Here is a 15,547-nt window from a genome sequence, read left to right as displayed (position 1 = left end):
TAAGATATGGTAATTCCTTAGCAGTAAATGACAGATGAAACTTATAAAACCTTTGGAATCCATATAGTTAGGACAATTCTGTTTCTTCTTTAGTCTTTTATTATTTTCGAAATACATATTTCCAACCCTAGCCCAACAACTAGAATATTACTAATGATTTTCTTCTACTTAGATATTCCTCATTTATTCTGAGGCCACCACTATCCAGGATTTCACATTTATTATTTCCTTGTGGATTTTTTAAAAAAAGATTTTATTTATTTATTCATTCATGAGAGCCACACAGGGGGGGTGGGGAGGGCAGAGATACAGGCAGAGGGAGAAGCAGCCTCCACGCAGGGAGCCCGATGTGGGACTCGATCCCGGGACTTGAGGATCAAGCCCTGGGCCAAAGGCAGGCAGGCACCAAACTGCTGAGCCACCCAGAGATCCCCCCTTGTGGATTTTTTTAAAGTTAATTATATCACATATATATGTCTAAATTATACCTTGTTTAGTAGTATTGTGATGTATTGTCATCTAGTGTTTGCATTTTGCATACAACAGTAGCTGACTGAGATGAATATATTTTGATTCAGTAACTGTAGTTTACTCCTTTTTGCTGTTTTAAGTTTCATGGATTGATTATATGAAAACTTTTTCTCCAGTTTATTATTGGTAGACATTTGTGTTATTTCCTTTTTTTTGCTTGTTTGTTTCCTTTTAGGAATAGCACTTCTAAGAACATTCTTGTATGTGTTTCTTCCATGGACCATATGTATTCTAGGGTATACATCTAGGAGTGAAACTGATAGATCAGAGGTTAATTTAAATGTCTAACTTTAAAAGATTATGTCAAATTGTTTTCCAAAGTGGTTGTACCAGTTTATACTCTGACCTGTAATGTAGGATAAGTCCAGTTGCTTCACATTCTTTTCAACATTGAAATTGTCATACTTCTTTTTTTTTTTTATGACTCAGGGATTTATTAAGTCATACATGCAGAACATACTGCTAATTGCATTAGCAAAAGATCAATGTAAAAACACCCCATAATTCTACAACTATCAATTTAAAAAATGTTGTTTTAGTAGTTGAAAGGTCCAGCCTTATATTCTTGCCAGTAAGTAAGTTGTATAGAATGTCATTAGCACGAGCACAGGCTTCTAGAACCTCATAGACCCAAAGGAACATGGTTAGGCGGAGCAACAGCAAGTGTGTGTCCAGGAGGGGTGAGGCAAAGAGGAAGGGTCAGCACTAGTCCAAGTACAGTGTTGGTGATCTGGCAAGATAGTGATTTAAGAAAGTTCATAGTTTAGGAATATCTAAAATTCAAAAACTGTAAAGCTGCAACATGTCATTTTTATAGCTAGTATACTGGAAAACTAAGGAAAGCACTTACTAGTTTTGAATAAAGTAATAAGGAAACAGGAATGTACTTTTACAAATCTACAAAAAAATTTCTAATGCATTATCAGAGATTTTAAAACACAGGGAGGCATGTTGCTCATTAAGAAGGGATTCTATAAGAAAAGCACCAAGTTAGCAACCTGTGGGAATGACCAGTTCAAAGATAAATTAAATGCCCAATTTCAGGAGGGATGGCAGCTCTAGGGAAAAGCTTGAAACAGTGATAATACTGATCTTTTCTCATCATTTACTGCATTTGACAGAGATTAACTTTTTAAAATTTTATCTGTGACACACTTTTACTCAGTTTAATTATGATGTGTACAATGTAATGTAAATTAACCCCCATATTTTGTCAAAATAACTGTCTTCATTCTTTGATCACCTCCCATATGCTGCACACACCCCACCCCAGTACACCCATACTAGAGTAGATTCTTCATCAGGGGGATGTGGGAGTAAGAGGTCTTTTCATAATCTCAGCAAAAGCAAATACACTGTGTGTGTGTGTGTGTGTGTGTGTGTGTGTGTGTGTGTGTTTTAAATCTACTACATGGGTGCAGGAGTGGGATAGTGAGTTGGGTGTCCAACTCTTGGTTTTGGCTCAGGCCATGATCTCAGGCTTGTAAGATTGAGCCCTGAGTGGGGCTCCATGTTCAGTGCAGATTATGGTTGGGATTTTCTTCTCCCCCTCCCCCTCCCCTACTCCCTAAAATAAGTAAATATATCTTTAAAATAGCTCACTACAAAATCAAAAAGATTGATCCAAATTGTTGAGTCCTTCTACTTATTCTATTATGACATAAAATCTAGCATTAGGGAATGGATGCAGGCCAATAAATTACTGGGATATTAGATGGCAACATTTTGTGAAGGTGGCTGTGCTTTCTTATCGAAAACTAGTTAGGAAGCATCTGCATTTCCAAACCTGAGACGCTGCAGTCTCTTCTTAAATCAAAGGTCTTGAATGGTTTAGTGCCTAGTGTTCTTAGCAGAACAGTGCAACTTAGTTCACAATCTACTTTGGCAACTCTTAAGCTGAGCAAGAATAGGAGCTTTTGAAAAATAAGACTTTAAGAAAGCTTACCATTTGAGGACTAAATTTTAATATAATGTGAAAGTCTTAAGTCTTACAGTTTAAACAGATAAAAACTAAAAATGACTGATTGGTTCAAAATGGTTTTATGGAAAAAGTAATGTGTAACAAAAACTTGGCATTGTGTGTGAAGGCTCCACCATTTTTGAGCAAAGTAGAACAAAAGTTCTGAGATGGACAGTGCAGGAGAAGGGCCCAGACATTTACAGAAGCGGGCGTTTTCTCTTCCTCTTCTTGCTGGCAGAAGCCAGAGAACCCTCGAATACAGTGTCTTAAGGCCTTGCTGTGTGAGATCCAGGCACTCCAGATAAATATTTAACAGTTCTGATCTCCTTAGGCATGACCAAACCCTATGGGTAGGTGATGGCAATCAGCTTCTTCTCCTTCAGTTGCTCAATCACGTGTTTGTCGTCCCTGAGATCAAGTTTAGTCCCCATCAGGCTGATGGGGATGTTGGAACAGTGGTGTTGCACTTCCGGGTACCACTATCCTTGAACATTTTCAAATGATGCAGGACTCACAAGAGAAAAGCAAATTAAGACCACATCTGTTTGTGGATAGGATAAAGGATATATAATCTGTCATAATCTTGTCCAGCTGTATCCTATAAGCCCGGATTCACTGGTTTTCCATCAACCATAACATTGGCAGGTTAGTTGTCAAAGACAGTGGGGATGTATTCTCCAAGGAATCATTGGTTTTACTGATCAGGCAACTGCAGCTCCATCTCCCGCCACCACACACTTGATGGCCTGCATCTGGGTCACTTGCTGGCCTGTGGTGGCATCAGGGAGCTGAGGTGAAAAGTGGCGGGCTCAGGGCAAGGAGTGCCAGGGCTGCTGTCCAAGCCACCTTGCCCTCCTCCAACAGGAAGCCAGAGCCCAGCAGTGGCCACCACCCAAAGCTCTGGTATTGTCATACCGCCTATTTGCCAGTTAAATTGGTATAAAGTAGTGTCTCTTTGTAGTTTTTATTTCTTTTCCCTGATTACTACATAATCTGGGCTCTTTATTTCTGTTGGGTCAGTCAGTTTGTCTGCCTCTATGTCTGTCTGTCTGAATTTTTGTATCTAATTTGTTATGTTCCCCCTCCTCCCTCAGGGCATCTTGGCTGTTTTTTAGTCCTTTGCTTTTCTATTGAAAGTTTTGTCTTTGAGACATATTTATTTATGAACAGCCTCATGAGCTCCATACTCATGCAGAAGGCAGAGCCTCTCCTGAAGCGGTATAAGTGTACATTCTGGGATGATTCACGAGTTCCTGCCTGTTGATGAACAAGATCTGTCACTGCCACCTACAGTTGGTCAAGTGCAAACTCTAGTCTGATCTCTGTAGGCTTTCGACCAGCTCCTAGCCCCAGTCGTTTTGGTGAAAAGCTGATGTAATAAATGAAAACTTTGATAGATCTAGAAAGACCACAGTTGCTAGTTTCTAATCTCACCCAGCCCCTCTGTGTGTCTGTCTGTGTGTGCACTGAATGGGAGGAATGTTGGTGGCCTGGGAACTGTCCAGCTCTGCAGGCTGGCTAGTGTCACTCTAGTGGAGAAGTTATCCAATTGGGTGGGGGTGGAAGGGGAAGAAGAATTAAAGAGTTCTGTCAGTAAAAGAATATCATATGCAAAAGTACTGAGGGTAAAAACAACATGATATTTTTTACTGCCTGAGAATTTAGCATGTATTGAAGAACAGTGAGAAATTAGGTGAAAGAATTAGGTAAAGGTTTGATTGTAGAGGGCTTTTTTTTTTATAATAAATTTATTTTTTATTGGTGTTCAATTTGCCAACTTACAGAATAATGTAGAGGGCTTTTGTATGCCACACCAAGAAATTGCTATTTTATCTTGTAGCCTGCTGTTTTTATTTTATTTTATTTACTTATTTTTATTTTTTGTAGCCCACTATTTAAAAAACTATTCATAACTAATTTCAGTATTTTATGGTTAAAAGTTTATTTTAAAACTTATTTTAAAATGTATATATGATAATTAAACATATTCATGTAGTTTTCACCTTATAATATACCTTTAAGGATTCATTTAATTCTATTTTATTTTTAAAGCAAGAGTTGAGGGGTGGGGCAGAGGCAGAAGGAGAAAAAGAGAAAGTCTTAAGCAGACTCCACACTCAGCCTGGAGCCTGACTTGGGGTTCGCTCTCACAACCCTGAGATCATGACCTGAGCTGAAATCAAGAGTTGGACACTTAACCAACTGAGCCACCCAGGTTCTCCTACCTTCAAGAATTCATTGGGCATTACCCAAGATCTTTGAGGGATCCTGATAAATGAGTAGCATATCACTTGATACAAATGTAATGTGTAGGAATCATTTGCTAACTGTTAAGATGGTGAAAAATGCTCTATTCCTTGTTAGTTGACCTGTATTATGTCATATAATTTCTGCACTGTGTATGTACTTATTCCATGTATAGAGAATAAATAGTTGCACCACACAAATTATTTCTCAAGGCTCTATAAGAAGGAAGTTTTATTTTTTTAATTTAATTTATTTTATTTTTTAAAATATTTTATTTATTTATTCATGAGAGACCCACAGAGAGAGAGAGATAGAGACAGAGAGAGAGGCAGAGACACAGGCAGAGGGAGAAGCAGGCTCCATGCAGGGAGCCCAACATGGGACTCGGTCCCTGGTCTCCAGGATTACGCCCTGGGCCGAAGGCAGCGCTAAACTGCTGAGCCACCCAGGCTGCCCAAGAAGGAAGTTTTACATGAAAATCCAAGTCTTGTTTCAAAATACCTAAATCCACTAAGCAGAAACTTCGAATATTTCAAAGTAAAGACAGCCTTGGTGACCTTAAGCTTCTAAAAAGTCAGGAGATAAACTATTCAAGATGAAACAATGTCCAGTTCTTAAAAAAAGCATCGGGTAGTTTAAAATCTAAAAGAAGGGGATCCCTGGGTGGCTCAGCAGTTTAGCACTGCCTTTGGCCCAGGGCGTGATCCTGGAGTCCCGGGATGGAGTCCCGGGATGGAGTCCCGTGTCAGGCTCCCTGTGTGGAGCCTGCTTCTCCCTCTGCCTGTGTCTCTGCCTCTCTCTCTCTCTCTCTCTCTCTCTGTGTGTGTGTCTATCATGAATAAATAAATAAAATCTTTTAAAAAAATCTAAAAGAAAATTAAGTGAATATTTTTTGATTTTGGAGTTTACTTTTGTTAGAAATAAAGATGATACTTGGTGTACATTGTAAAATAAAATGTAACTGGTTTATGGGTGTGAAAATGGTCTGAGGTCTTAAAAAAAACAAAAAAGAATACAGTGGAATCCGGGAGGTTGGCTCTCAATTTCTAAAAGTTTTTTTTTTTTTTTAAGATTTGATTTATTTATTCATGAGAGACACAGAGGGAGAGAGGCAGAGACATAGGCAGAGGGAGAAGCAGGCTCCCCAAAGGGACTCTGATGTGGGACTCAACTCTGGGACCGCGGGATCACGCCCCAAGCTGAAGGCAGACACTCAACTCCTGAGCCACCCAGTTGTCCCTGGCTCCCAATTTCTTTTCTTTATGTGAAATTTTATCTATCTATCTATCTATCTATCTATCTATCTATCTATCTATCTATCTATCATCTATCATTTAAATTCAATTTGCTAACATATGGCTCTCAATTTCTGATGTAGATTTTTTTTGGTCTTTCTGAATTTGTTCTCTGGATAAAAGGTTGCTTTAATGTGGACACAAATGTACTTCAGGAAGAATCTGTTCTTTCAAGGCCATCTTTCCTTTGGGGAGAGCTTGCCCTTTTTGTGACTGCTTGGCTGAAAGCAGACATTTGCTTTTTCAACATTGCTGAGTCAGAAGGTTGTCCTTATCCAGACAGCAGTTTGGGTTACTCTTATACATAAAGATGAGACTGGAGTATCCAGCCTTCCTAGATGTATTACGAAGCCCTGCAGTCTATGGGAGACCCTCCCTCTCTGACTAGTAGGACCCATTATTGGGCTTTCTGACATTTCCATCATTTCTTCTTGGTGTGAAGTTTATTAACTAATGGAGAACTGTACCCTCACCCTATACCACCTTTTGCTTGAAATTTTTATCATTTACTGTAACCTTGTCCATGGCTGCAATGTGTGATACAATAGGCTCCATCAGAGATGTTGACACAATTCTGGCCTGATTGCAAACCAAGAATCCAAATAATATCCCCAGTGAGTTTTAAAAAAACAGCTCTTGAAACCTCTGTTTTAGAATTAATAATGTTTCCTTTTCAGAGTTACCAAACTGAGTAAGAAATAACTCTGCAATGTATGCATTCTAATGATCAGTCTCACCAGGACCAAGAAAGTAGAGAAAGGTAGTTTTCTGAAAGAAATGCCCCAGGATCAGTAGCAGAAGGGAGAAGACACCTTATGCATTTCATATAACAATTGTGGCCCTTCATTCTATGTGTTTATATCTTTCCTATGCTCAAGAAAGTTTTATATATTTGAATATTGCTTTCCCTTTCATGTTGATTACTTTTATATTGTTTGTCTTCCACATTCCCATCTTAGCTTTTATTCTTCGTACCTCCATTTTTCCTTAGTATTTTAGGGGAATATCTCAAACTTATAGATGACATTATCGATTTTCCACAGTGTCTATTTTGCTTTTCACTGATTCCATGCATTTTAAATTCTATCACTTACTTGTTTTTGAAATGCTTTTGTCCATGTCTCATTGTACAATTCACTGTTTCTTCCTTTACAATTTTTATTTATTTTCATTTTACATTAGTTAGATCAAAAGTATTAGGACAAATTTTAAAGCACAGTCAAATGTCATCTTTCTGTGTTACTGACTTTATAATAAACATAGGTTTCCCCTTTTGAACCTAGATGGAATCTGGATGGTATTTCTTGAATGTAAGAGAAAGTCCAATAACAACATACAAACTGAATTATAAATCTAAGAAAAAGTTCTTTTTAGCCAACATCTCCATTGAAGTGTTAAATAAAAATTTTCAAATAATACTGGGATGACAGTACAGATGAGCAAATCTCTAGCAAGTATGGAAACATTTATTTTAATGTTAGGAAGAAAAGTGCTATATGTTTGACTTATTGTTAACTTAAGTAGTTAATTGATGAATTCCCCCGCAAGGACCCCTACTTATGTGTCGTAGAGAACCATCATGCTGTTGCTCGCTCTGTTACACTAGTGGAGCTTAAAATCCTATTGTGCTCTCATCACTTCATGGGTGTAGCTTTTCTGTACTGTGAAACTCAGAGCTCCTCTGCCATAGGTCAGAACTTGTGTGTATGTGCCTATTCCATTATGCAGTTCCTCTTGTTCTGACACTTAATGTCCACCATATTGCACTCTGTCTAAACGTTATTGGTCTCCTCTCGTAAGCACTTCCACTAATAAAGAATATCCACCCTCACTCTCCACCCGGGATCCTAGTTCCTTGTATCTTTTCCATTTAATTCTTGATGGTTTTCAGGATCCTACAGTGTAAATGGAACGAACAAAGGTGGTGTGATAGTGTTCTGTTTCCTTGCTTTTTCTCTCAGGGGGCAATCTTGCTTGGTTAAAACGTTGTGAGCTTCTGCCGTGAATCACAATAAGTTTTTATTTGGCAAGTAGTATGTATAGTTCTTGTCACCTTTATCTGGACCTGGCACAGTATTGGGCAATTAGAGATGCCCCAAAGATGAGTTGTTGATTATTTGATGATTATTTGATAAAGTTTACTTCAAATATTTACTATGGTGAAGTTATAAAATACATTCCTTTAGCTAATCTTCGCAAGTTAAATGACTTCTTTTTATTTACAACGGAGGAAATTGGAAATACATTTTTAAGTATCTTCATGTAAACCTGTCACTGAATCCAGTGACTATTTTATTTTTAGGGCTTTTATAACGTGCGTATCTGTGACTTATGCCTGCTAATCATCCCTTTCTCATTTTTTAACAGATTACCAAAATTGAAAACGTCAGTCATCTGTGTGATTTGAGAGTTTTAAATCTTGCTAGGAACCTTTTAAGTCATGTGGATAATCTTAATGGGCTGGATTCACTAACTGAACTTAACCTGCGACACAATCAAATTACTTTTGTGGTGAGTATTAAAATGGAATCAATATGTGATTTCTGCCTTCTAAGTAGGTGAAATAAATGTTATGGCATTTCCTTATTGAAAGTAAGATCTATGGTAATTTAGTTTTTTTTTTAAAGATTTTATTTATTCATGAGAGACACACACACAGAGAGAGAGAGAGAGAGAGAGAGAGAGAGGCAGAGACACAGGCAGAGGGAGAAGCAGGCTCCATGCAGGGAGCCCGATGCAGGAATTGATCCCCTGCTCCCAGGACTAGATCCCAGGCCGAAGGCGGCGCTAAACTGCCGAGCCACCTGGGCTACCTGGTAATTTAGTTCTTTTCTGAATTTAATTGTGGATAAAATTGTTAAGCTTTATATTTTGATAAGGGAAGTGTTAGGTGTTTTCATTTTAAAAGATAAATGTAAAATTAGAAACAGAAGTATTATCAATAAATGAATTAGCTAATATAAATAAGTACTGAATGCTTTCCTGTTCTATCATGGGGAATAGAATTAATAAGAAAGAAGGTTATTGGGGACTTAAAGTTAATAAGTTGTTGCACCAGGAGGGAAGAGGCACAGAAAGGAGAGGCTGAAGGCTGTGTAGACATGCATAAATATCATATCCTTTGCAGTGTTTCAAGAGGCAGGCTGGTATAATGGAAAAAGCATTGTATAGGACATCAGAGATCTCATTCTGGTCACAGCGTCATCTCTCATTAGCAGGGTGACCTTGAGTAAATCATTAATTCTATACACCTCAGTTCACTTTTCTCTTAATGTGAGGGCCTTGCACTACATTATTTCTTGGATCCTGCTTAGCTTATTGAATCTGGAGAAAGACATAAAGGTGCTCAAGAACTGGCATGTGAGCAGAAGGAAAAAAGTTAGCACTTGTGGGTGCACACACACAGAAAGGCAACTCTGGAGCACTTGAGGATGAACTTTGTTGGATTTATAGCTTTATTCAAGTTCAGCAATGAAATAACAGCCTGATGCTCAGGTATTTTTGTACTTGTGCACATGTGAGGAGCACTAGAAATAGGACTTTGGGCTGTATGATGGAATACAGGCCAAGAAGACTTCTAATGGTTTATTAGAACACTTGTTTTTTAAACAAGCTTCCTTTCTTTAAATGCAATAGAAAATACTAGGTTCTCTCTGGATATAAGTCAAGTACTTTTAAAGGCACAATCTAACTTTTAACTTTTTTTAGACATTAATTTCCTCATTGTTCAGTTTGGTTTCATTTTAAAGTTTTCCCAGAAAATCAGAGCTCGGTAATCAGAGCTCACATCTTCTAAGAGGGGATAATTTCAGAATCTTTTCCAAGACCTGGATTCATTCCAGAGCCCCTAAATTCTGTCAGGCCTTCCCCAGATTGGATTTAAATGTTGGAAATAGCTTGTTTATTTTAAAAGACATCCAGATTGAATTAATCTGTTATATCACTGAGTGTCTAGGAACTGCTCAGGCTAGCCGGACTTGATCTGTCCTCAGGATACTGGCTGTGGTAAGAATCCAAGAAGCCAGGGACAGCTGGATGGCTTAGTGGTTGAGCGTCTGGCTTCAGCTCAGCTTGTGATCCCAGGGTCCTGGAATCGAGTCCCACATTGGGCTCCCTGCATGGAGCCTGCTTCTCCCTCTGCCTGTGTCTCTGCCTCTCTCTCTGTTGTGTCTCTCATGAATAAATAAATAAAATCTTTAAAAAAAAAAGGTCCAAAAAGCTTTGGGTAGAGTGGGGCACAGAAATCTATTGACTTTTGCATATTCCTGTCTATATTCTTTCATTTGAAAAGTACATAATGTGTATCCAGGAAATTGCTTACTGAATTTCCCAGTGAGTATATCTGATCATTACTGTTATAACTTAGGCAGCTGCCAACACCTATGAGAAAGGAAATTGTATTAACTTCTAAAAGGTAAAAAGATTTAATAAGTATGATGCATATGTTATCCTCATGATAATAAGCATGCATATTAATTTATAGGAAATTGTAAATGTACATAGAAGGATATATAAGACTGGATCCAACTTTTCTTTGTTTCTTTTTCAAAGCATCCTTTCCTAAAACAGCCAAGAGACTTTTAAATCTAAGGATTCATTTTTCTTTCCCTCAACATCTCTTCTCTTCTCTAGAATCAGTTATCACACAATTCTTTTGCCTTTTTTTTTTTTTTTTTTCCTTTCATGGTTTTGATTTTCCTGAGGGCTGGTAATCCTTAAATCGAGGGCTGTGCTAAGTACTGGCTGGGTCTCCTCAGCTGAATAGGTCTTTTTAACTCTAAGCTCTCTCCCTAAAATGATCACTGAATTTGTGTAAGTTGTCGAATCCCACACATTGGCAGGTTTCCCTTTAGAGTGAGTGGAAAGGAAAAGGGATGCTTGCTTTGTAATTGCCTAAATAAAAGAACCAACTCTTTGTGGGGATAGAAGGACTTTACTATCTTCTGTGCTGGGTTCAACTGCCATTCCTTTCTTGCCTCTGGTGCTAATGTAGCAGCTATTAACTGTCTCCATGGACAAAACACCCATACTCTCCATCCTTCCTTGACAGATACTGTGTTTTGTTTAGAAAACAGATCCTGAGACTCCAGCAGAGGGTTTCTCCATCCAGCTGCTCTGTACATTGCCTGTGCGCATGCATGGCAGGGGTGGGGGTGAGAGAGAGATGGGTTTGTTGCCGCTCTGGGAATAGCTGTTGAGTAGATAGACCTTTGATTATACATCTACTTGATTAGCCACAGTTAACCACTGTCCACACCTACTGTCTGCATGTACTATTTCTGAGCACAGAGTAAAATGGCATTTTGTCAGAGAGGATTGCTATGGCTGTGGTACAGCGTGTCTCTTGCCAGTTCTGAGCCGGGGTTTTCTCTGGGCTTATCACTAATAAAATCCTATCTGCTTTTCAGTTTCCTGAAATTCATCAAAAATGTAGATCTCTTAATGATGACTCTCTTGTTTTTAGCATTTCCATCAATTTGCTCATTTTGTTTGTTTTTATTGCTTCACCCATTGAATCTTGTAGGAGAGATGAAACAAATGCGTTACCTACTTCACTGTCTTATCAGAAAATTTCTCTGAAGTTTTTGGGGTGCCTAGGTGGCTTAGTTGGTTAGACGTCTGCCTTCAGCTCAGGTTATGATCCTGGGTCCGGTCCTGGGATTGAGCCCTACGTCAGGCGCCCTGGTCAGCCAGGAGCCTGCTTATCCCTCTCGCTCTGCCCCTTCCCCTTCTTTGCTCTCTCATTCTCTCTCAAATCAATAAATAAAATCTTATTAAAAAAATTCTCTGATGTTTTTGATGTAGAAAAGTTTGTGTTTGTTTATTGTAGTTTAAAGTCACTGATCTTTTTCTGGGAGATTTTATAAATTTCAGACCAAACATCTTTTTTGTTTATATGGTAACTTTCCCTTTTTAAACAACTGTGAAACATTTCAGGCATTCTGAAAAGAATGGGAAATAGTATTACTACACACATCTGTGTATCTACCAATCAACTTAATAAATAAAAACCCTTCAAATATAGTTAAGGCCTAATGTGTAACCCTCCCCCATCACATTTCCTCCCTCCTTTGCAGATGTAAGCACAAATCTGAGTATGGTGTTTATTCCCATGGCTGTCTGTTTCCTTTTCCATGTATGTATGTGCCCCTCCTTAAACAATATCAAGTAATTGTTTGGCATGCTTTTAAATGTTCTATGAATGGTATCATCATATACATATTTTCTGTAAGTTGTGTTTATTAGCATGCTTTGAGATTTATCTGTGTTGTTATCTGTAGCTCTGGTTCACTAATTTTCAGTGTTATATAACATTCCATTGTATAATTGTAATTATTCCTTCTACTTATGGACAGTAGTATTGTTTCCAATTTTTTATTGTTGAGAAGTGTCACAAATAACATTTTTGTGCATGTCTTTTGGTGAATATGTATAACAGTTTCTCTAGGACAGTGGCCTTCAGACCATAATCTATGATAATCTAGGATAATAAATAAAATTTCCGTTAAAATCTAGTTCTTAAATACGCAGTTATTAAATGTTTATATGGGTACATTACAAATAATAGAAGGAAGGATTTCATGAAGCTATACCTACCCTTGTTCTTCTTGCCATACCTACCCTTGCTCTCCAAAACTTGATACAAAACTTTGGTACAACCAAATTACATTTCTATCAGCATTATCTGGGAGTTCCTTTAACTTCACGTCTTTATTAATACTTGATATTGTCAGACCTTTTATTTCTGCCCATCTTTTAACTATTTTATTGCATTGGGATTTTAATTTGAATTATATTGCATTGGGATTTTAATTTGAATTTCCAGTGAGGTTGAATGCCTTTCATCTTTCTCTTTTGTGATAATTGCAATTGCTTCTTCTGTGAATAGTTTTATCTTTTGTACATTGTAAGACAGGATTTTTTTTTCTTTTTCCTTTTGATTAGTGGTATTTCTTTTGCTTCTGCTTGAGGAACAGAAGTAAAAATCATCAATAGTTTTCTTTATTGTTTCTGGAGTTTTTTGTTTGTTTGAAAAATCCTTAAAGGTTGAGGATATAAAGATATTTTTCTGTTTTGTCTAACAAAAGTTTTGAAATTGCTCTTCACATGTTTTTTCTATTTGGAGTTGATTTTTGCTTGTGGTATAAAATTGAAATCCAGTTTTGTTTTCTTTTTTTCTCATATGGATTGCTAATTGTCCCAGCACCATATGTTGAAAGGTAGACTCTTTCTGTCCTTCCTTCTCCCCTTGGCATTATCTCCCTCTAGCAAATTAAATGTCCACATATGCATGGGTGCCTGGCCTCTCTGGTCTGTTCAATTGATCCTTATCTATGTTCCTATATAGCACTATCTTAATAACTGTAATCTCTATCATGTCCTGAGAACTAATAGCATGAGGTCCCCAATCTTTCTTCTTCTTCCCTTTGCTTTCTATCCTAGCCTTCCATTCTTCCTTTAAAAAAAAGTTATCTTTTTTTTTTTTAAAGATTTTATTTACTCATGAGAGATACAGAGAGAGAGAGAGAGAGAGAGAGAGAGGGGCAGAGACACAGGCAGAGGGAGAAGCAGGCTCTATGCAGGGAGCCCAATGTGGGACTCGATCCCAGGTCTCCAGGATCAGGCCCTGGGCTGGCAGCGGCGCTAAACCACTGAGCCACCTGGGCTGCCCACATGTTATCTTTTTTTCTTTTTCTATATTCATTCTAGAAATAGCATGTCAAATTTCATGAATAACCCTACTGGTCTGTTTGTTTGGAGTATCTTAGGATTTGAAGACAATTGACATTTTTGATATTGAACCTTTAATATCATAATATGAACATGGCATATCAGTATGAAGGCATAATATGAATATAGCATATCTTTCAATTCATATGTCACACATAATGATTTTTATTCTTCTCCATAGATAGCTTGTTTTTTGTTAGATTTCTTCCCAGATATTTTATACTTTTTTTGCTATTGTATATTATTTTGATCAGAAATAGATTTCTTACTATTGTTACTAGTATATGGAACCACAGTTGATTTTGGTTCATTATTCTTATATTTAGCAACCATGCTCTGACACTTAATAATTCTAATTATATATCTGTAGGTTACCTTAGACTTTCTATTTAGATAGTTTTAATTTTTTGTGAACAATTATAGTTTTTCCTTAATCATTTTATGTTTTATTTCTTTTTCTTTGAGCTAGACTGAGCTTCTAATTTGACCACACCTCTAGTACAAAGTTGAATAAAGAAGCAAAAGTGAGCATCCTTGCCTTATTCTTGATTTTAAAGGAAATATATCATTAGCTATGTTTGCTAAATGCCATTTATCAGTCTGAAGAAATTATCTTTTATTTTTAGTTTGTTTAGGCTTATATTATGAATGATTGTTGCATTTTTTTTAATTTTTATTTATTTATGATAGTCACACAGAGAGAGAGAGAGAGAGAAAGAGAGAGAGAGAGAGAGAGAGAGAGAGGCAGAGACATAGGCAGAGGGAGAAGCAGGCTCCATGCACCGGGAGCCCGACGTGGGATTCGATCCCGGGTCTCCAGGATTGTGCCCTGGGCCAAAGGCAGGCGCTAAACCGCTGCGCCACCCAGGGATCCCTGATTGTTGCATTTTATTAGATGATTCTTCTACAGCTCTTAGATTGGTCATATGGATTATTTTTTTCTTTATTGATTTTGGAAATTATAAGATTTTTGTAATGGTAAGTCATCCTAGCATTTTTGGTCATTATGTATTTTATGGGCTATATTTCATATACATTCCTGGATTTTGTTTATTAATATTCACAATATTTATATCTATGTTAATAAGTAAGTTTTGTTTATAATTTCTCTCTTTTGTTTTTTTCTGATATCAAGGTCATGCTGGCTTCATAAAGTGACTTGATGAATGCTTCCTATTTTAATATTCTTTGATTCCCTATTTTGGTTTCCTATTTGGTATAAATCTCATTTTATATGAGATTAAAGATGATCTGCTCCTTGTATACTTGGAGGAACTTGTCAGTATAATAGTTTGGGTAGTTTTAAACTATTGGCTCAGTAATAATAGTGAGTATTAGTTTTGATATGTTATAGTTTCCTTTTGTCTAAATTCATTTTTTTCTAAGCTGCTTTCTCTGTAGTCATGTCCCTGTTGTCTCTTTTCATAATGCTTATTTATACTTTCTTATTTCTTGATTAGTATTGCCTGAGGTTTGTTTATTTTACTAGTAATTTCAAAGAACTGGATTTTAGCTTTGTTTGAACTTCTCTTATAGCTTTTAAAAAATTGTATTATTGATTTTTGTTCCTAGCTCTCGTATTTTCTCTATTTGCTTTTTCTTTCTAAAGTTTTATGTTGGATATTTGATACATTAGTTTTCAGTCCTTTTTAGTTTCTAATATAAGCACTTAAGGCTGTAAATTTCCATCTAAGAACCATTTCAGCTTCTTCCCACAAGTTTTGAAATTTAGTATTTTTTTCTAAATATTTTCTAAGTTCCATTAGAAAATATTCTTCTTCTT

At 37.0% G+C, this 15,547-nt stretch overlaps 1 protein-coding gene across 3 annotated transcripts in view; it reads left to right on the top strand.

The window, feature by feature from the left end:
* LRRC49 (leucine rich repeat containing 49) overlaps nucleotides 1-15,547 on the top strand; it is a 152,044-nt gene that overhangs the window by 22,139 nt on the left and 114,358 nt on the right. For all 3 annotated transcript variants that reach the window (XM_055320135.1, XM_055320136.1, XM_055320134.1), the window contains one exon: nucleotides 8,401-8,544. In XM_055320135.1, the coding sequence (XP_055176110.1) occupies nucleotides 8,401-8,544 (144 nt within the window). The remainder of the gene's footprint in view (nucleotides 1-8,400; nucleotides 8,545-15,547) is intronic.

This window comes from Nyctereutes procyonoides, unplaced genomic scaffold (genome assembly GCF_905146905.1).
Source record: "Nyctereutes procyonoides isolate TBG_1078 unplaced genomic scaffold, NYPRO_anot_genome, whole genome shotgun sequence".
NCBI classification, from domain to species: domain Eukaryota; kingdom Metazoa; phylum Chordata; class Mammalia; order Carnivora; family Canidae; genus Nyctereutes; species Nyctereutes procyonoides.
This window is presented reverse-complemented; position numbering and strand designations above follow the sequence as displayed.